This window comes from Pezoporus flaviventris, unplaced genomic scaffold, assembly GCF_033815535.1.
Source record: "Pezoporus flaviventris isolate CSIRO_AGI_PZ_B2104156 unplaced genomic scaffold, CSIRO_AGI_Pfla_v1 ptg000023l, whole genome shotgun sequence".
NCBI lineage: Eukaryota > Metazoa > Chordata > Aves > Psittaciformes > Psittacidae > Pezoporus > Pezoporus flaviventris.
The window spans coordinates 14,108,025-14,130,532 of NW_026892571.1; the positions used below are offsets into that span (position 1 = coordinate 14,108,025).

The 22,508-nt window shown below is 42.0% G+C and overlaps 1 protein-coding gene across 2 annotated transcripts; it reads right to left on the minus strand.

The window, feature by feature from the left end:
- Positions 1-1,379: 1,379 nt before the first annotated feature.
- Positions 1,380-20,536, minus strand: G3BP1 (G3BP stress granule assembly factor 1). Of its 2 annotated transcripts, none has more exons than XM_061456864.1 (12): positions 20,383-20,536; positions 8,929-9,042; positions 8,558-8,639; positions 8,034-8,207; positions 7,305-7,395; positions 6,733-6,826; positions 6,171-6,375; positions 5,325-5,426; positions 4,655-4,766; positions 4,124-4,249; positions 3,907-4,016; positions 1,380-2,942 (listed from the first exon to the last, which is right to left on the minus strand). In XM_061456864.1, the coding sequence occupies exons 2-12, from the start codon at positions 9,021-9,023 to the stop codon at positions 2,736-2,738; spliced, it is 1,398 nt and encodes a 465-aa protein (XP_061312848.1). In that variant the 5' UTR covers positions 9,024-9,042; positions 20,383-20,536; the 3' UTR covers positions 1,380-2,735. The 2 variants fall into 2 exon arrangements, with proteins under 2 accessions (XP_061312848.1, XP_061312847.1); XM_061456863.1 differs by having other exon boundaries at positions 3,907-4,037.
- Between the last annotated feature and the right edge of the window lie 1,972 nt (positions 20,537-22,508).

Consider the following 22,508-nt stretch of genomic DNA (forward strand, 5'->3'; position numbering starts at 1 on the left):
CCTTTCTCCACTTCCTACTACCTGCAGAGCACTGGGACATCAAAAGCACTTCAGCAAACACCAACTCAGTCTTGACTGAAGTGGAGGTGCTAGCAGGGAGACCACACTAAGTCTCAGTCATTTGAAACTTTCCTGTAGTAATTCTTTCTAGAAAGTGTTATGACTACCTTGGTTATCAGAGGTTGGGCATCCTGTAATTATTTAACTCATTGCAGCCAGCTGAGACAAATCAAATCATGACTTCCTTACAGTCATCTTTCACCATTAATGCATGCAAAGCATTGAAGACCTCAGACAAGAGATACTGAGGTTTTAGCACAGCAATGAGGAAAACAAAGGGCTCAAGGCTGAAACAAAAAAGGCAACGTGACATTTTACAGTCTACTTGGTTATTAACTAGTCACAGAACAACCAAAATGCAAATACTGAGTCACTCTACATTTTGTTCAAGATGCTTCCAATGGAACTTGCTTTTGAAAAGTATTTCTTTACAAGACATTCCAAGAAAACGTTCTGTAAATATTTTATTTTGCCTGTCATCTTGGACAACAACATCACTTTCTGGGTCAACACATTGAGAGTATGATTCATATGAAAACAAGCATAAACTTCACCTCACAGGCTTTTCAATTCTTCAATGACATTCCTCAGCTCCTTCTTAAACCAGACAACGAGCCAGAACTGCCCAACCCCCACTACAGAAATGGTGTTTCAGGCTTACGGGTGCTTTTGCAGATTTGTTAAGAGCTATAAAAGCTTCCATTAATAGCACTTTGGTAAGTCTGAAGTGCAACCTGTTACTGCAGTCTTGGATTTAACATCAGGAAGACCAGAGAGCCAACATATGAGAAGGAAATAACATCACAAACAAGGACAGAGATTCAGTGAAAGACTTCCATTGCATAGATTCACCTCACAGTCATTCCTGATATGACAAATGCAGAGCTTCTTAATTAATACCAGTTACTACCACAAGAGGAAGCAGTATGTATTTCCAGTATGCTGGCTGTGAGAGCATACCACAGCTACTGCTGTCACACTTTTCCAATTCACTAAAGGCAAAAAAATTTACTGTTCTGAAACAGGTAATACCTACCTGCCATTTTTGGGCTAGGGCAGCTTTGCTCAAGCTTTGAAGCAGGCAAAGGTCAAGAGAGATATTGCTGTGCATATGCAGTTATATTAATAAATCAAAAAAACACTGAGACAATAAGCCCTGACACTTAAGCAAACACACTAAGCAGCTCTCTTGTATCACCAAGAGCTCTGAAAGTCTGGTGTAGACTCAAAATTGTCATTTCCATCCAGCTGTTTACCACCACACATTACAGAAATAGTACTGCTTTGTACAGTACAATTTAAAAGACCTTTAGTTGAAATTACCCAGTTTTGTATTTTATTTTCAGTTTCTTTCAGACACAGTGGAAAGCGTTTAACATCTTTAACACCAGGACAGAGAAGCACCTTCTGTATTTCTGACAAAAATGCCATCCATTCACTTCAAATCTGGTAGAAGCAAGGGATGAAATTCATGCCTGAACTGCAAGAACAACTATTACATACAGCAGCTTGAACTGTAAAGGATGTGACAGAGGTATTTCTACTTCAGTTGTACTTCCGTAACATTTGTAATGGGGCCTGCCCAGCCTCAAGTCAAAGTCATTAAATTCAGCATCCAAAAAGTACTTTTTTTCAGTTATTTAAATGCAGCCAAACTGATGAGCAGAAGGTATTAAAAAACCATCAGCTATAACCAGCTTTACCTAGTAAACCTAGTGACTTAAGGAAGAACCTTGGAAAACCCTTGGAAAAACTCCAACATACTCTTGACTTGATAAAGCAAATCTAGACCTTTTTTATTTTTTTTGTTTGGGTTTTTTTTCATTTTTTTTCATTTTTTTTTTAACAATTTGCCAAGACTGGAATGAGAGATAAATAGAAGGCACAACAATTTTGCTTTTTTTTATACAAATACAAACTAAACATGAAAAAAACTCCCTATCTCAATAAAAAATTTCACAAGTTCAGGAAAAGTGTTTTAAGAGTCAAGTTCTAGACATTTAAAACCTATCCCACAATCCAAAATTTTTAAAGTGGTAAAGCAGTAGTTCCAATTCCTTTCCGTGATCATGTATCAAAAGAAATAAAAGATTCTATGGATACCCATTATTCCACTTTTACAGCGCCACAAAGAGAAAGGTGAATGTCAATTTTTCAAGTGGCAGTATCCCCGGACCAGAGGATGTTCACATGACCCTCAAAGAATAAATCAATAGTTTTGTTTCTCTGCCCTCGAAATACTTGCCAAGTACTAAGTTTTCCTACAGGCTCTTGAACGCATGCACGTGAAATAATAGTCCACTGACTGAAATGCACCCAAATTCAGTAGAAAGGGGGGAGGAAAAAAAAAAGAGAAAAAAATAGACATTCCTTTAGGAAAAACCACTGGTACCAAAAAAATCCAGTCCGTACGTTTGAGGTGAACAAGAAAATTCAGTTCTTTTCTTTTTAAAATCCACTTTTCCTAAAGCGTTGTTCCACAAAGCTGGAATCTGGGACAAGGACTAGAAAAAAAATAAATCACAAAACCATAACACAAACAAAAAGGGGCCAAAATAGTATCAAACGTAGCAGTCTATAACAGGCTAGGGCCACATTCCAAGATACCCAAGGCTGAAATTCACAAATCTGCAGGAAAAAGGGTTTTCGCCACCACGTCAACATCTGCGATGCATTCACTGGCGTTGCCCGATCCCCCTTCCAGCTCCAAATCCTGGCTTCTGGGACATTCCTCCACGTGGAGGCCCTCGAATCCCACCTCCCAGCCCCCCACGAGTGCCTCCAGGTCCACGTGGTCTGTTATCTCTGCGGTCACCCTCCCTGGCAGCTCTTGTTTTCTTCTCCTCCACGTTCAGGCGCACCTCTCCCCTGAACATGATGGGCTGCAACAAAAGCAGAAAAGGTACTTTCAGTAATGACTCGCCAGTACCTGCTCAATGCCAAGCAGGTTTCTGCAACCTTGCCTTACATCCTCCTCTCCATGAGAGAGAACTGAAGTACTTTATGATTGGTTACTAGAAAGTGGCAACAGTCAAACAGTCATCCAGACTTTACTGGAGAAGGTGTAAAAACAGATTCGAAAGTGATACTTGAAAAGCAATCTCAGTTCACACTGAGTATTCTGACACACTTTAGAAATGAAATGCGACTATTACTTGGGCTATTGTATTAGCCCAAACTCAGACCAAATCTCAAAGCTTAAAAATCTGCACCCAAGTTACCTTTTAGCTGAAGAACAGATATATGCTGCCAAATCTGCTGTACAGTAAGAAATTAAAGATGTTCCTGTCTGGTAAAAAGCTAGGCTGTAACCAAGGACAGCACACAGGTGTTGTAGTGCATCCAGATTTGTTGCCTACCACACTCTACAGTCATGCAGTGCACATTTTGCATTAGCAGTCTCTGGTAACAACCTAAGCAAGTACCTCTTGCCTTTTCTAGCAGAAATTCTTGTCAACCTGCACACTAGTATAGCTCTTCCCTTTCAACTTTTTCTCAACCTCTCTGACAAACAAGATTCTACTTGTCTATAGGGTCAGGTTCTCTACCTTGTTTCCTGAAAGCTACTTACCTGCTTCCCACATACAGTTCAGCTGTTTCACATTGCAGAAAGGCTCTATAATGAATAAATTCACGTTCACCTAAGCTGTTATAAGCTACATCAGTGACAAAAGACTCAACCTGTTCAAACACTGCACAAGTCTTGGAATAGGAAGGAAAGACACCACACCTACTTTAATATGGTCCCTTTGGCCTTTCTTGAACAACTAGAATCTTTTATTGTTAATCTGAAGAACAGTACCTGTTACTAACAGATCAAAACTCACTGACTGGAATTTTATTTACCCTGCTGCTAAGGATCTTCTGAACTGGTTCAGGATCATCAAACACCACAAACCCAAAATTGGGGAGCTTTCCACCACTGTTGATGCGGAGTTCAACAACATTGCCATAGCCTGCAAGAGAAAAGCCAAGTTCTTGGGTCATACATTAGAATGCTCTGTTGACCACACTGATGGCTACAACCCCCATACCCTGAGACACAGCAAAGAAACTAACTTACTTTGGAAAAAGTCTTTAAGTTCAGATTTATCCACATCATGGGGAAGGTTCCCAACAAAGAGCTGATGACTGTCTGGGTATCTCACAATCCGTCTAGTTTCCACATCGCCTTGTTCACCCTCACGAACTTGAACAGAAAAGTAAAACTTGTTTAAGAAAAGCCATTCCCCACCACAAACAAAAAAAAAGCCATGGTCAGAATTAGTACCTTACAAAAATCAGAATTCACATTGTATTTATCCATTCCTATATCAAAATTAAGCATTTTATACTAGCAAGTTTGTAATTGTTCACTTTTTCTCACCTGAAGCCAAACACTTGAGTAAAAACCTAGATACTTTGAACGCCAGTGAAATTCAGCTTTAAGGCTTGCCAGACATTCAGACCAAGCTAAAATAATCATATTCACAAAAGTAGTAGAAATCATTCACTTATTCACAAAATTAATGAGATTTTAAAAGCTTTAATCATTATATTGCTTCCCAAAAATCATTAAATAGCAAAAAAGATTACTCGTTGTAGTGTCTCTTACTTGGTCTAGGACCCCTCTGTGGTGGGATGCTTGTTCGCTGCTCCCTCACTCGCTGATCCCTCTGAGGTCTCTGAGGTGGGGTCTGAGATTCGGGCTTTGCCTCAGGGCGGGGCTGTATCAGACAACAGCAGAGTTCAACTTTTAACAAACCACTATCAAGTTGTTAAAGTAAACTGAAAATACAGAAAAAAACATAGTTCTTTCCTCCTGTGACTAAAATGCATGTTAATGTGTGTTGGCTTACACACTAACAGCAAACATCCCACTTGAATTAAACAGTTTCAAAGTCACCCCATTCAGAGTTAGGTACAATAAACAGTGTCTGCCCAGAGCGCAGAGGCAGGTACACAGACTGTGTTACACAAACTGAAAACCTCATTCACAAATAGACAGTAACAGGCATGAAAAGAAAAAGTTGCCTCTTTTGTTAAAAGGCTGCAATCATTTTAGATGGCAGGTACTCAGCACTCACATGGATATTCCCTGCCTCCATGAGAAACAATTCCTCCCCAACACAAAAGCCAAGAAATAATACTTGTATGAAGTCTATCAGGAAACACTGAGTTTTAAGTTTAAATCATAAGCAAGCAGATTTCACTATGTTTTTCCCCACCTCAGTTTACTGTCAGCCAGCTTAGCACTTCTACTTTCCCAAGTGCTGGATTCCTACCTGCGAGACTGGTACTTTCACAACATGAGGTGGTATTCCGGATACTGGAACAGCTCCACTGGGAGGGAGGTTCTTACTCGTTACTAATGCCCAGGAGAAAGTCTTAAAAAGAAGGTAAGATTGTAACTCAACTCCAGATGTTTTTATCCTTCTGAAATATATTCCTGATAGCTAACAGACAAAATGACAGTAACAAATTTTAACCTGTCCTTGAAATTTGGGTTCCAGCCACTAGCAGTTTCCCCACAACTTAAGTCATCTAAATTCAAAAGACGTAGTTCCACCCTGTTTCTAAATTCTACATGGAGTTGAAATAGGACTGTAAGAACAAGTATCACATCAATATAAACCAAAGTATTGGTTTCTTGGACACTAATTTGTCCACTTTTGCCTCTTTTAACACTGAATAGTGACAAAAATCCCCAGGTAGAAATAAAGTTGCATTTCATCCCTTTTCCCAATTCAGTATGTTGGCTGCAGTCTGATGAGGATTTCAGAAGCTCTGTTTATAAACAACAAATCTGAGCCTCTCACTGCTGCCACAGTTCCCATACACACCAAAGACACATAGCCTTACGTTAGCTCCTGGTATTCTAATCAACTAGTTACTAGCTAGAATTTAAACTACCTGTTACTGTATAGTAACTAAGGGACAGGAGGCAAGTGGTCATGAGAGGATTCATTCAGGCTTGTGGGGAGGGGGCAAACACAGAGCATTTAAATACTTCTGATTCGAGCTGTCTTCCCTCTTGCCGGAAAGCAGATCATGCTCTGCAAAATGACAGGAACATCAAACATACTGATGATGCTACCACATCATAGTAAAGAACCACCCACTGTCATTACCCTGGAGTCCTCTTGCACTGCAGGAGCTGGATCAGCAGGAGCTGGAGAAGGACTTTTTTCCACAGTCTCTTCTTGAGCCGTCTCCTCTAATACCGGCTCAGATTTTTCTTCCTGCACCTCTGGTTCAGCTTCCTGTTCAGGTTCTGGCTCTGGCTCAGGCTCTGCCTCTGCAGCAGTCTCTTCCAGGTGCTCCTCAATGTCATTGCTATTATGCAGCACCGCAAAAAGAAAAAAAAGAGGTGCTACTCGCTACATGCTATTTGCCTAGTACAGAAGTTAAGCACATTGCATTCAAGAGGAAGAATAAAGATAATCTGTCTAAATAAGGCCACACTGCACAGAGATGCAAGTTCCTAATTTTTATGAGAGCAGCAAAAACATTATGTCTACTGGAAATCTCAAATCTCCGTGATCAGCCTAACAGCACTTTAGTTTCAGCTGCCCAGTAAGCACAAATCACTGGACTGTCAAAAAGGAAAACTGAAAGTAGCAATAAATTCCTTTGACCTGTTCTACAAGCACTCTGTCTTGCACAACACCTGATTTCATAACAAGATATTACCTGACAGCCTGCTCATAATAAGCACCAGTATCATTAGGAACAGCCTCGGGTGTCTGCTGTCTTTCCTCAGGTTCCTCCCCTTCTTCCTCCGATTCTAAATAAAGTTAGAAAAGGAAAAAACAAAAGCCACACACGAATCTTTAGTACTTGGTTCAAATGCAAGGCATTTTCCACAACATGAAGGTGAAAGACAAAGACGCCACTGGAAGCGCTATTAGATGTGACATGGAACAAACATTTTCTCATACTTCTGCTGTCATTTCAGTTACTCAGTTTTGACCATGGTCAAACACCATGTTCCAAACACTTCAGAGAAGCAGATTTACAGCCTACAGATCTGACTGCAACTGCTAAAGTAAGTCTTATGGTTCCTTTAATAGAAACAAAATATGCCAGAAAAATAATCATCAGCATGCCACAACTCCTTGTAGAGTAAGGAAAAGGCTCAGAAGAACATGAAGCTTAATGCTGATCTGCCTTCTCCAGCAGAAAGATTTCCACTGTTCTGGGAATGTTGGTAGAGACCCAGAAACAAGTATCAGTAGAACCAGCCAACAATTCCTCCTACTTACCCTCTGGAGGTTCAGTGTCAGAGTCACCAAAGACCTCATCTTGGTAGCGGAAGATATCATTGTGGACATAGAACTTGTTTGCAACAGAACCCTAGAAGCAAATCAAAGGAGGAAGCAGTTCAATTACATCAACTGCATTAATGTATTAGTGCTTTTAATTCTGATAGCTCACAACACCAAAAAGGCAGGAGCAAGAACTTTCTGGGGTCAAAAGAATCAATTCTTAGCTCCAAGTGAAACTGAAAAATAAGTGACCTTGCAATACTCCTTTTTTCTATAATTTTCAAATATGTTATCTGTTTTGTTCAAAAGTTGTCTAAAGAGCCAACTCAAATGCTGTCATCACTTTACACAACAATAAATTCTGAAAATCATCTCTTCAAACCACAGGAAGCATCTTCCTCTTTGTACTAGGTTCTTTTCAAAAAGAGACCCAGTTGCTAGGAGGGCAAATCAAAGATAAAGCAACTTTAAAAATGCTTTAAAAAAATGCATTGCACATACCTAGTAGCCACAAGTAAGGATATTTGCAACTGTAATTATGATATCCAAGGTATGACCATACAGCAGCACTGTATTTCCTAAGAAGTCTGCAGAACTTTACTGCTGAATTTTGTAATAAATTACCTTCCAAGTCTAACCCTGAATTCTAACACAGAATCAGAATTGTCTCAATCTTGACATGGTATTAGAAGCACTGTAATAGCACTAGCATCCACTACAGCATACCTCAGGGGCAAGTACAAATGTCTGCATGAATCTGCGCACAGGCTGCATGTTGTTGGAGAGCTCTCCCATCACCTGGACTACAACACCATCATTAAGAGTAGCATGGGCATCCACATGACGAATCTTCGTGTGGCAATCCTTGAAGTTTAATGACAGCACCTTCTTGTGGATATCCTGTGAAAGAATGGCATACAGGTTGAACTGCAGAAGCCATTTCTGCTAAATTAGCAGCTTTCAAAGAAAGCAAAAATATTAAGTATTGTTTCAGAATATTCTAACTCTAGAGAAAAAGGTTTGCAGCATGCTCTTTAAGTCTACTTTGCAAGCAATTTTACATTATTAATTTCAATAAAGGAAGTATATCTTGCCTAACTAATGCTGTTTAGAGTTGGCAGTTCTCTCCCTATTTTTGATAGAAAGTACTTGGACAAAGGGGTAGGAATCACAGGCAGATGTGTCTCTTCTTAGCTACAAAGGTGACAAAAAAAAAGGAAAGAACAGCAAGGTTTTCTAAAAGTACTTACAGATTGCCCATAGACTGCATCAGCTGGTTTTCCATTGGAATCCAAGCCGCCATGGACATAGGAAGAGTTCTTTCCATAAAACCTGTTAGAAAGAAATACTTTAACACCAATCTTTATTATGTAAGAACACTGAGCCTCTACGTAAGAGTGCACTATGAATAATACTCTCAAACATAATTTCAATCTGAATTATTGAAATACAGCCATACAATTAGAAGTAGCAAACAATACACTTTTGATTTAATTCCACCAACAACCAGAACACAGATACACAGCAAGCCAAAACATAGTAATAAGCTTATTCACCAATTTTAACATACAAACTAAAGCATTCACACAGAAAGCTAGCTCAAAGTGAAGCAGAGCTTTACCTGTGCAAATAGTCAGGTGCTTGGTTCAGCAGAGTATAGTACTGCCTCACGAACTCCCGCCCGACCAGCAGGGGACTTGGCTTCTCCATCACCATTTCTTTGGTCAACTGAAAACTGTGGAAGAATCAAACACTCCATAAAACACAAGCATTTCAGATTGTTGATCACATAGTGACAGCATAAGCCACATAATCATAGTGGAAAGCACACACCAAAACTCATCAGCTGTTTTACCACAGTAAGCAATTTAACCAGTATGTTTTCAGAGTCATCAGTCTTCAGTGCTGAGAAGACTGCTGGGTACCAAACCAGCGGTGGGAGGCTGCATGGGTGAGGAACGTTACCCCAGCATGACAGCATTTACCCATCCTACACACCCTCAGTAAAGCAGGTGGCAAGCAAGTATGGTTCTTCAAGAGGATTTGCTAAGCAGCTAAGTCATTTACAGTAGATCCAAGTTCTACTTACCTCACTTGACTTCACAATCAGAATTAAAAGTCAGATGTTCTAAGGCAAAGCCTGTGCTGGTGTATTAGGGGCATTTTTAAAAGGTCAGAATGAGTCCAATCTATTTTTATCAGGAGTGCAGTACTCCTTGCTTGACAGTGACAAACACTGTTGAGAACTATCAGATTATATTAAAATTACTATGCTACAAATACATGCTGCTCTTCTCTTTCTTCCAAACTCAGCAAGTCACCTCTTATTTAAATCCAGACAACCAGTCAAATGAACAGCACCATCCATACCTAGGCCCAGAGACAAAGCTATCTAGCTATCTTCTACCTAATTTCCACAGATCTAAGTCACAAAAGGAAAGTCTTTGCAGGTGGATTACACAATGTGTGAATCTTCAGTCCAGGACAGTCAAAACTAAAGCACATTCCCGTGTTTCCTTACTTTCAAATGATCAGACACACTGTTTAAGCTCATACAAAATAGGTTCAAACTGGCAGGGAAACACACGGGCATACTGTTGCTACCTAACTGAGAAGCAAAAGTAGATTTTCTGCTTCATACTCAATTATACCAAGATGTAGCAGAACAGGTGCTTAGTTTTGCTGTTGACGTATCACAGATAATACACAAGAGCTAACTTTCTTGCAACTATTCAGGCCCTGCAGCACTGACACTAAAGAGCTAGGGAAGTGCTATCTGCACTAAGTCAAGCAGACCTTAACCAAAAGGGTATTAAAAGGCCACATGTAGCAGCTGGAAGAACTTTCTCCCTGTTACTGAACTCCAATCCCTTCTTCCCAAACACATGGCATTCAAAGTCAGTATGCACATACTTCAGGCGTGTTATGCAAATCTAAACTAATACACTACTAACTCCACAAAACAATTCAGGAGTCATCATTTACTGATCTCCTTTCATATCTAAGGCTGTACAACTATAAACAGCTCCAAGAAGTGGCAGCATCAACTGAAAAAAAAAAGTCCAACTAAAGTGGATTCATGCCTAGGCAGTTACACTGGGACAAGCTTTCTCACAGCTATACATAACAGCATCCTGTATCCAGGTAAACAGAGTTGCCCACAGCTACCATCTAAACAATGTAAGGGGGAAAGAAAAACAGTCTGCCTCTCCTTTGAGCTAAACCTCACCCCAGTTCATCCAAGGCTCTTGCTTGACACTTTCATCACATTTGCTGAATTTCAGAGTAGTCCTTTAAATGCTAAGAACTGGTAACAGGCTATAGCTTCAAAAGACAGAGGTGAACTACTGGGTTCGTGTTATTTCAGTGACAGTTTCAAATGCACACCATATATAGGCCTGCAAAGAAAGCTACAACCATGCTGCTGGATGTACAAGGAATGCAAAGCAGAAGCTTCAAACCCCAAACAGAACATCCTACAAAGCCAAGTCCAAATACACCTGGCAAATTCCTTACATCTCAAACTGTGGTTTAGCACCCAACATACTGCAATGACAAGACAATGTTTAACCATACTGGCAAAACACATTTGAGGATGTGATCACACCCGGACTCCCAGCAACGGTCAGCATGCACTGCATCCAGCTTAGCTGAAGATACAGGACACAGATTTCTACCCTGGGAGGTATGCAGCTGAAGGTTCAAAAAAGAAGCCTCTGGAAGTGTAAGCATAATGTATTACAGATACATGTGTCCAAGAACAAACACAGTCTGAAGTAACAAAAACCTCAAGGATATGAACTTGTTTGCTTTCTAGTGCATGCTAAATTAGATCCCCACAAAATATTATCAGATGGTAAGAAAATACACCACAGGCAAAGTAAGGGTAAGTTGTGGGTACCACTGCCAACTTCCTCATTTAACTTTGCTTCCTGTCAAGCATTTGTGAAGCTCAATCATTACAATGGGCAGGATGACCCTAAGCAGCAGGAGTAGAAGTGGCAGACAGGCAAGACCTGTATGTTTAGATCCAGTCAGCTTAACTGACACAGTAAAACTTAATTGCTCCACAACAGCTAGACCTGCCTCTGTGTTTTGAGTTTACAGTTAGGAAGCCAAACCTACCATATCCCCCAAGACCATCATTCAGAGTACAACAAGAGCACTACACAGAAGAGCATACATACTTGCTTGTTTACTTTTCTGCCTGTCTGGGGCTTGGAGTTTGTTTGGGGTTTTTTTTGAGGGATGGGAAGGGGGGAGCAAGGAAGGTGCAGGGGTACTTTTAATTTCTTTCCAAAGACTAGTTTCCCCTGCAAATTAAGGCTTATTCCTATAGATGTCTATAGTCAGGTCTTCCACTCAATTCTGTTCAGTGCTGCATCAAGCTCTTTTGAGAATTATTTTCAATTACTTTTAGAATACAATGTACAAAGCCTGACATCCTCACATAATGGTAAACTGTTACCTGCAGCACTTAAAAGCTCAGCAGCTCATTCACAAAAGCTCTTCCAGATTTCCCTTCAGTGAAAAGATTCCTCACCTCTATTATTCCACTAGCACATCATCTTCAGTGCTGTTCTGAGGTTTCCCAATGCTGTACTGAAGATTAAAAGTGAAGCACGTGGTGCTGCTTATGTCTGTCATATTTACTTGCTAATAAAATAATCAGAGGACTTCACTATTGATAAGGGTGACAAATTTATCAGAACTCACTCTTAAGATGAAAAGAGGAAAGTGTCTAGATTTCATTAAGCAGATCTGAAAAGAAATGGGGAAAAACCTTTATACGACCTAATTGGAGGACAACAATCTGGTTTTACTCCTGCTACACCTGCTGCTACATTGCCAGTTGCCATCTGTTCCTGTTCTCCAGCCAGGACAACCTGAATGATAGAAGCCAAGCATCTCCAGAGAGAATATTTGCTCCCTGCCACTCAAAGCGATTTATTACTCCACAATTCCTTGACCTAAGAATAACTGCGAATATTTTATACTGCATTTCTACTGCATAGAGCATAATAGGAACAAATGCTTGAACTGTCACTGCATTACTCCTGACAGAAGCTTATCCACACATTTTCATGTCATTTGAGGTAATGATGAAAGGGTGAAAATTGACAGGAAATGCTAAAAATTAGATTATTTAAGATTCATTTATAAATGTATTTATATTACTCCATATATGTAAAACAAATTGGATAAATCAAATTATAACAAATACACTAGAGTAATTCTGTAACATCCCTTTAAGCCAAGAGACTTAAGGGAAGACAAATACCTCTTTTACAGTGGTTATCACCTGGCTGGTGGAAAATTCCACCATCTGTTACAATGCTCCTACTTGGCAGAAAATCAGTGCTGGGCACTGAATTTCTAAAGTCTGGTTATGTAAATTAGAGCCATTTATGTAAATTCCACATTAGCAAATCCAGATTTAGGGCCATAAAAACCTATTAGCATATTAGTATTCAGAAAAGGAATACTCACAGAACACCTAACAGCCAGCATTGGTTAGCATTTTATCACCAAACTGCTACACAGTAGGGTTTTATTGCCAAACTGCTACACAGTAAAGTGAACTAACCATTGAACATCTCACATCACTTTTAAAACAGACAAGGCATTTAGTCTGAATCTTGTTTTTACCAGACTTCCTACACAACAAAAAGCTCGCTACATTACATCGAGGCACCCAGAACTAGTGGCTGCAGAACCCCCACAGCCTGATTTAACAAGCCAGAGGACCAGATCCCATTGAAACAAAACAGGACAGAAAATCCCAGAATTCACTTCCTAAAGTGTGTGGCAATCGTAAACAACTTCTGTCACGACAATTCTTAGTACTAACAGAAAGACAAAATTGGTATTTACATTGAAGCATATTTTAAACAGGCCCTGGTTTGTTTCCAACATTATCCTTATGTCTTTGCTCTCTGCCATCTTAATTTCTACAAACTACAATTCAGATCTTTCATTTCTCACTGTAGTAAAGCAACTCTGAAAGCACCACTGATGTGCTACCTGGAAGAACATTTTTTTCCACCTAAACCAGGGTGTAAAAATTCTCACGCAACACTACTCCCTCGTTCTGGTATCAATGAATTCCTTGACACAACAAGGCTTTTTGAAAACCTTGTGAGAAGGTCACATGGAAGAAAGGTGTCTGTATCTAAGGCACATCACATTACAAAGCTGGCAAACGGCAATTTTGGTAGACATTAAAGGTCTGGTCAATAGTTAGGAGGATTGTTTAATTAAATGTCATTTGGGATTTCTCCACACTGCTTAGCAACAGGTGAGCATGTTCAAAGCCACAAACCATGTAGCTATACAGAGCAACCAGCACTTGCAGCAGTTAACTACTGCTGCTTTGGACAAGAGAAAAATAGCCAGAACAAATAGTCCTGAAGAAAACTCCTAATATGGCTCCAGCAGCACGATATAGAGTAGAAGTGAAGCAACAAAAGCAATTCCACTTAACTCAAACTCTCCATGCATTTTACACAACGAGCATCTGCTAGTGCTGCTGACTAAGCAAAATAAAGGGAAACCATCATAAGAGGACCTGGTACCTGCATGTGAACTACGATACAAAACATTAGAGGGTGAACAATGAAGCACAAACAAGCTAAACTTGCATCTCTAGGCAAATTCCCATGCCCATTACGACTGGGGATTTGTATCATTACACCAGCTTACTCTCCAGTAAGAAGAGTACTGTAACAGTAATGTTTTAAATATGTATTTCCTTGAAAAGGAACACTACAAGGTAGCAGACAAGGTGAGATAGGAAATACCCTTCTCATTTTAATACAGCCTTAATTATATAAGGGGAACAGAAAAAAAGAAAAATAGAAAAAGAAAAAAACCTTTCAGTTGTTGACCCCAAACCTGAATTATGAAGACCTGAAAAAGCACCTCAAGTAAGTGGGCAACCCAAGCCTCAACCACTAATCTCCCTCAAAGAAATGGGTCTCATTGCCTCCCTACAGATGCAGAAATAGACAATAGCAATACAGCTGTGTTTTACTTTGACAGATTCAGGGGAAAGTATTCTGTCTGAAATAAGTTACCTTAAAGGTAGCGGTCTTTCACAGAAGGCAAAATATTTGGAAGCCACAGCCTGAAAACTAAGTGATGGGATAAGTTACCCAATGAATAATGAAATATTTGAAGATCAGATGGGAACAAGTTGCAAGGTTACCATCATTCTCTTACTAGTATCTCCTGGAACACAGCCATTTCTCCATTCACTGCAGCAACTAGTATATACTGTATGACAGCACAACCAACAAAGACAAGCAGTGTCTTAGTGAGGTTTTACAAAGAGCTGGATCCTAAACAAATTACACAGCAATCAGAATGTGCATCCTTGGCCAAACAGCTTTCTTTGTACTTAGTTATCCCAATGCTGCTGAAATGTATCTGCAGAAAAGCATACCTGAAGCCCTTTGAGACAAACTGATGAGGAACAAGAAGAGCCAGAAATTACACCAACATATCGGTAAGAAAAATCTAATTAGAAGCTTAATTTTGTCATCAAAGTATCCAAGAAAACAATTCAAATTTAAGTGCAAAAAAAACATTTTCATTACAAGACTAAAAAATAATTCAGAATTGCACATTTAATACTGCTCATGCTAGTACTGAAAACCCCTCTGCTTGCCAGAGGCAGATGGGAAGCCTTACTCAGCAACAACGCACACCATAAGAGTACAAATAAACAAACCAGGAATTCCTGCAGAAGAGCTGTCACTGTAGAACTCAGCCTGTGTTTTTGCTAACAAACCTAAGTGTGATCCACAAGTTGATGCATGCAATGGAGCCTGCCAGTTTGTAGACAAAATTCAGTGCTTGCATTGTTCAGCTGTGCCAAGAGACAAACTTAATATTTCTACTGCTACTATTCAGAATTTAGAAGAACACTTCTGAGAAATACGATTTCTAGAGTATTACACAAAAAAGGCCCAGGAGAAACAAAATACAAAGATGACCACATAAAGTCTAAGTTAAGGTAGTTAAGAAGGCCCATACCTGTACATTAAGGAATGTTCACCGGGGAAGGAAGAAGATACTAGATATTATTCCTATGCTTAAGAGCATAAAGGTCCAAAGACAAACAGCATATTAGGTCCTGTCTAAAATGGGAGAAAAAAAAAAGAATCTAGCCTAGAGTAATCTTAAGAATTTGGCATTAAGAGTAAGTGGTATCACAAGACTCTCACCAAGTTGTTTTTCTTGAATTTCCCCTGAAAACACTGGCTTCTGAGTGCTGGGCCTATTCTGTTGCAGACTTGGGTTTCTTTTTCCCTATCTTTGATTTTTCTACTTCATGTCACACAACCATCACATCCACTAAGCAATACAAACAGGAGGACAACATTTCTGCAGAAGCAGCATAAGCATTTGAGTCCTTGCTTAGAATCAGCAACAAGAAACAGATTTTCTTGTGTATTAATGTTTGTAACAGCTGCCCAATGCCCATGACCCTGCAAGTAGCCAAATATCTGGAGTTTCCCTTCAGAGAATAGCTAAGGTATTTAGCACTGCTTTCTGGAAAGTTCTGCTGTACTGTGTCACAGGAAAAAAAAATACTCAAAGATAGAGATCTAAGTTTTCTTATGTTACAGATTAACATACCGTGTTTCACATGCAGTTTATTACTTTTTCTTTCAATACACTGTACATCTATGATAGGGGAAGTGAAATATTTTCATCTGTTCTCAGATGTCTCAATACAGCTTTGCATCTCTCAACAAGTCACCAGACTTTCCTACTCATTACACAAAAGCAATACAGAGTAAGCAAGGTGGAATCTTTAGAACTTAACACACAAATTTAAGTTCCTATTACTTTAGATTTATTGCCCAACAAAAAGCCCACCAAAGCACCAAACTGGACATCTTCATCTCTGGCTTTTCAACATCAAGAAGTACCAGAAGAGTGCCCCTAACAACTCCTTTGCTAAATTCCTCCTGCAGCAGGATTCATGACATAAAATAGACTTGTGCACAGCTTCAGAAGTACAACCTGAAGCTCAAATACTATTTGGGGATTTATCATGAGACAACTTCACCTCCAATAGATGTTACCATACAGGTCACTTGAGCTGCTCATGTCCTGCCTCAGTTCGGTAGAGAAAAGCAGGAAATAGTCATGCCACTGCAAAAACGCAACGCAAGGCTGCTGTAGAGGGACCTGCTGGAACACTGAGCCAAGATGATCTGCCCTGAGCCTAATAACACTTGGTATCATCACAAAAGTATGCCTCAAGAATCCACAGAAACATTACCGCGCTTTTAAAAATAATCCTATATCAGATTCTCCTAACCAGGTTTTCCCCTACCCCTGGGTGAAGGACTTGCTCATTTCTAACTAGAGCTATTCCAACCTCATTTACCTTCCAAGGAGAAGCAGTGGGTTTTTTTTCTGTAAAGTTACATTTTATCCATGCAAATCTCATCCTAAAGGGTGGCAGGATTAGTGCTAGTCTCGATGGTTTGCTTATTCAATTTCTTAATGAAAACTAAGTCAGTTTTATGCCTATACTACTCTCCAGACTGCTTCATGATAAAGTAGCTACTTAGACCCTATGATTTTGCCATTAGAACAGGTTTTGTTTTGACATCCAAGAGCTGCTCCAACAACTCGATGAAGTTGGCAGCAGGTCTAGGCTTCTTCCCTCTTAGGTCTGCAATTTTTCCACTTGGCTCCACTGTAGCTTCTTAAAGTAAAAAGCAAAAGTTACTCATAGGCAGTCAGAAGAGGCAGATAACAATACCTAGCTACACAAGCATTAACAGTGAAATTCAAGCTCTCTCCCGCTTGGATTAAAATCACCAGGATTCAGATTTAACAAAATATTTTCTGCATGCCAAGCAACATGGACCTGCAACAGATACCTGTAGAGTGAGACAACTCTTTCACCTCTACCCATTCTAGCCACAGAAGACTCTCAACCTTCACGTACTGACTGGATCTGAGCACTTAATAGTGATCCACCCTGGCATCATTACATTGTGAGACACTTCAAAACAAAACAGAAAGTAAACCTAATAGCAGTCATAAGTGAAACAGAAAACAGTACAGGGCAATGCAGAAGAAATGGAAGATGGCCACCAGCATTTTAGAATGCAGCATTTCACATTTGCCTCAGCAAGGTATCAGACTCATAGCAGATTATTTGTGCTTAAGTAGCAGCTCACAATCTCCTAGCTCTGAAATCAGTACTCCATCAGCTATGTCTTTCTGGAAGAGATCCAGACTTAACACAGCAAAACTTGGACCTCATACCAGTATAATATTCACTGCCTGCAAAGTTTTAGGGATTCTTTTCAGTTACAATAAAATCAAGACTTTTTTTATTACTTGATGAGGTAGCTGAAGATTATCAAGTCTACAAGGAACTTCATGAAGAAATTAATAATGACTTAAACTCAGAAGATTTTAGAAAGGCACATGTAAAGAAATTACCAAGTCTTCTAGACAAAACTATCACTTTTACCTTTTGTTTGTTTCAAGCACAGCAGACTAAGGCCAGCAGGACAACCAGCACCACCCTGCTAGAGGCTTGCTCCACTTTGATTCTTCATTCATCACATTAGTCAGACAAAAAGGCCCAGGTTCTAATATTAAAACCTGGAATAATCAATTCAAATGTTTTTCTAACTCAAAGGCTATTTATACCAACCTTATGAGTGCTCTCTCAACAGCTACTACTGTTATAAACAGAAATATTAATATGTATTTAGAGTAACATCATTGTTGCGTTATTTTCATTAAAAAGTGTTCCTCTGAATATGTTCACCTTCCAATTTTCAAGGCAAAAAAAAAAAAAAGTATCTTCCTGAGCCAATAAAGAGCTTGCCACTTCATCAGGTGCAGAAAGATTTCATGTTTAAAATTAAGATGTTCAAACTTCTATCATTAGTTGTGTTGAACTCTACTGATGCTGTTGTGCAAGCAGCATTAACAAACAGTAGAGCAGTGGTCTTATAATCACACTACAAGCAAGTCTTACTATGCTTTTGCTGTTTCTTAGACTACAAATGCAAAGCATCCCTACAGAAGATCCTGATGTTTACACTTGACCCACACAAAAGAAATCTTGTCCACCAGGTCTTCTACCTTAACTTTAATTAAGGTTTTCTAGCCTTCAACTTAAGGAGTTCACACTTAAAGAACACAACCCAGCAAAAAAGGTAGTTACTTAATTCACACAAGTCAAGAACTGGACACTACTATGTAGCACCTGATGTATAAAAGACTCTTTTCAAAATAAGATTTTTAAAGAAGTTTTACATTTTAAAATAAATTAGAAAATCTTCCAATGTCGATGATTTCTTCTAATAGATTTTGTATTACATTTTACAGTAGTTTTAACACTGCCTTTTGTGCAAACCAGCCCCTGGAACATGTGATGCTATCTAAAAAGTTGAGATCTTCAGCCTAAAGATGCTCTATGACTATTACAATGCAAGAACTTAACCATGTAAATACCTACAGCTACCCTTCAGTTCAGCTATAAGTTCCATCCACAGCTTTACAACATGAAGCATACTGACTAGAACACCCCAGGAAAAGGAAAGTCCAGTTCGCAGGATGTGCACATGCTACCACATGTATACTGCACCACAGGTATACTGCAGAACTATCTATTTATCAAAGTCATTAGGCTTACTCTTTACAGAGTGGAGTAACAGTGAAAACTTGGTCAAAGGGAAGATTTCAGAGAAGGTCTGAAATGCAGTTTTTTTCTGTTAACTTTTGCACTCCCTTCCCATTACAAAACCAATCTAGAAAGTCTTGGTAGCTAAAATCAATCCAACACACAGCACACTCGATTTACAGCACGTGGAAGCATGAGCTTTCAGAGCTCAACAGCAGTGTCCACATTTCCTAACGCTGTCACTCCTGGCTGAGAGAGCACAGGCTGGACAAAAATAGCACACACTGGAAACATGGCGGCTTGCTGCAAATGCTGATTCCAACCAGTGGTGGGGGGGAAATAAGTATCATTTTCTTTGTAAAGAATACTTACTGTCTACATGCAGTCCTTAGTATAAAAGGACACTAGGTAAGCCCACTGTGAATTAATAACACATTATACCATCCTGATCAAGACTAAAATTTATCTGTATGCTAGCCTTTTTCTCTGTTCTTCCTCTAGTAAGCATATCTAGGGCCTTACAGGAGGCTGGGAAGTCTTCACAGCAGCCCTAGCTCGCATTTATATCTTGGCTTAAACTCGAATCCAGCCAAGGTCATGCGGTAAGTCAGAGCAAGACGCATGCTGCTCTTCTGCTTGAATTACAGCTCTCCATCTATAAAGTTACAGCAAGGGAGACACCTAAGATCCGATACACCGGTACGGGCGACCTCACTATACAAGCACGCAGGATCAGTCCCTCAAACAGCTATTGAAAGGGGCTGTCTCAGCTGCATGCCAGGTACTGGGTCACCGCATACCTAATCCCCATCCCTCTCAAGAAACCAGCCCCCAAAAAAGAAACAAAAACAGCGAAACAAGAACCACCACCATGCAAAGCCGAGAACAAAGATCGCAGCTCCACATCTCGGCTCTCACAATGAAGGAATGGCCGATATCTCCCCCCCATCCCCCGCAAATAACGCTCCCTTTTAAGTAACTGCTCGCCAAGCAATGCATTATCGAGCCCAGCTCCCCCCACGGAAGCCCCCGAAGGCGCTGTGGGCCCGGGAGGTTCCTCGCGTCCGAGGGCCTCGTTCCGGAGCCCCACGGGGGGGGTACGAAAGCCCGGCCACGGGGCCGCTTGGGAGGGCGCTCGCCACAAAGCACCGCCAGGACCGGGCGGGCCTCACTCGCGGGACCGGGAGGGCGGGAGCCGCCTCAGCGGCGGAGATGCACCGGGTGCCCCCACCATCAGCCGACCGCGGCCTACCAAGGTGGTGGGAAAAGAAGGGGGGGGGGGTAAACGGGAAGCCTCAGGCCAGGCCCGGTGCGTGCCGCCCGCAGCCGTCCTCAGGAGGACATGACCCGGCCGGTGGGTCCCGCCCGGTCCCTCCGCGGCCGCAGGGACCCCCATTCCCTCACCTGCGGGCTGAGAGGGACGGGAGCGGGAGGCGCCGCTTCACCACAGGCCTGCCCGGCGGACGAAAAGCACCTCACGCAACGGCGTGCTCTGCCGCCGGCTAGATATATCCGGCGCGCAGCCTACCCCAACGGGAGGCAGCTCAGCCAATCAGAGAACGGCGGTAGCCTCCGCTCGGATGCTAATTGGTCCATAGGGGAAAAGAGGCGGGCGTAAAGGCGAGAGGCAACTCAGTCTACCAACCACGCGGCGTTGCTCCGCGGGGACTGTAAGAGTGACGGGCACAAAGCTCGACCAATGGGCGGCGGCGCTCCCGCTGCCGGGGCGGTCGATAGGCCGATAGACCTCCCTTGTAGCCAATAGGACGACGCTACCCGCGCAGCACGGCAGCGCCCTTGAGAAGGTGCTGGTAAACCCCGTTATGGATCGGGGCGGAGCCCGCAGAGCGACACCGAGCGAGGAAGCCAATGGGAGAGCGCGGCGGGCTCTGACGGACAGGAGCTCTTAAAGGGACAAGGACCCCCCGCCACAGCACCGCCCCCTGCTGGAGAGGGGGGGACAGGGGATGGCGCCCAATATGGCGGAGCAGCACGTGCCGGTGCCTCACCCGGCTTAGGAGCACCCGGTGCTTGGCCCGGGGGTCTGCCATGGCCCTGTAACAGGGAACAGGCTGTGGCCATACCCCTTAATGGCTGCACTGAGGGTGCTCACCCAGTCGGAGGTCAGGGCACCACTGACGCACTCACCCGAGAGAAAACACTGGTGTGGGTCGGTAAAAGGAGCCTTTCACACTCAGGGACTCCTGCCCAGGCTCAGGCCACCTCCAGCAGAAAGAGGCCCAGCGCTCAGGTGAAGAGAAGGTGGTGGGCACCATCTCCCATCATGGGTTGGCATCCCCTGCCTGTCACTAGGGACCACAGGCAGGGCTGGGAGACTCATCCTGCTGCTTTTCCTTTGCACAGGAAGGAGCAAAGCAGGCAGGAAGTTCATCTGCCCCAGAAGAAAGGTGATCCAAGCAATGATGTTTTCTAAACCACCTGGCAAAGCCCAGGTGGTTCTACAAAGGAGACAGGCCTAAATATTCACATTGAGATGCTGGTCCAGGGAGCCCGAGGAGAGCAAGGAGAGGAAGCAGACTGCCTGAGCCAGCCTGCTCCCAGAAGGCCATAGCTTTCCATTTGTGTCACATCCTATCCCAAATGTATCCCTGACATGAAGCACTCAAGAGATAGATTTCACCCTATAAAAGTGACTTCCTCCCCACCACTGTATCCCTAAAGGCTGCCCAAACCCCTTCCTGCTATGCCTTGCAGCTAGAGATACAGTCAGTGGACTGGCATGGGGCCATGCTCAGCATTAATATCGTTCCCCCCCTGCACACCCAGCTATTTATAGCCTAAGCCACATTGCAATCTGCCAGCTCATAAATCAGCAGCACAGACTTTTCTGAAATTTAATGTGAGCCCAGTGACCCAGCACAACAGCCACCAAAATAAACACTGCTGGGGGGATCCTTGACATCTCTTCCCCAGCGCAGCAGGGGGACAGGTAATTCCTCTCTTATGAAAAGGTCATTACAACAACAGGGTGCTATGTGTGTCAAAATGAACACCCTCACTCCTCTCATGCAACACAAGTTAACTAGGGAAGGCATTCACATCATCTTCATCCTGGCGAGGGCTCAGCCTGTTCAGTATCAATGCAGGGCAAGGGGAAGGGGTCAGCAAGGCGGCCACATCCCAGGGTACCGCTCCATTTGGCGTGGTAGCAAGTAACCAGAACACGCTGGTTATTTTTTCTGCTACAGATTTGCCTTCTTAACAGGAAGATACTGAAGCCCAGCACGTGGTCAGGAAGTATCATCCCACACACACCTCTGGTAGCACTTCTCAGCCCTGATGTGCAGCCCCGTCTCCTTTCCTGGCCGCACACAGCCTCCCAAAGCTGCTCCTGGTCCCCATTGCAGTCATCTCCACCTCCAGTTTTTAAGAAGCCCATTCTCCTTCCAAGGATCAAACAGCCAGGGAAGGCCAGGTTGGACAGGTCACTGAGCACCCTGCTCTAGTGAAGTCCCTCTGCCCATGGGGGGGGGTTGGAATTGAATGAGCTTTAAGGTCCTTCCCAACCA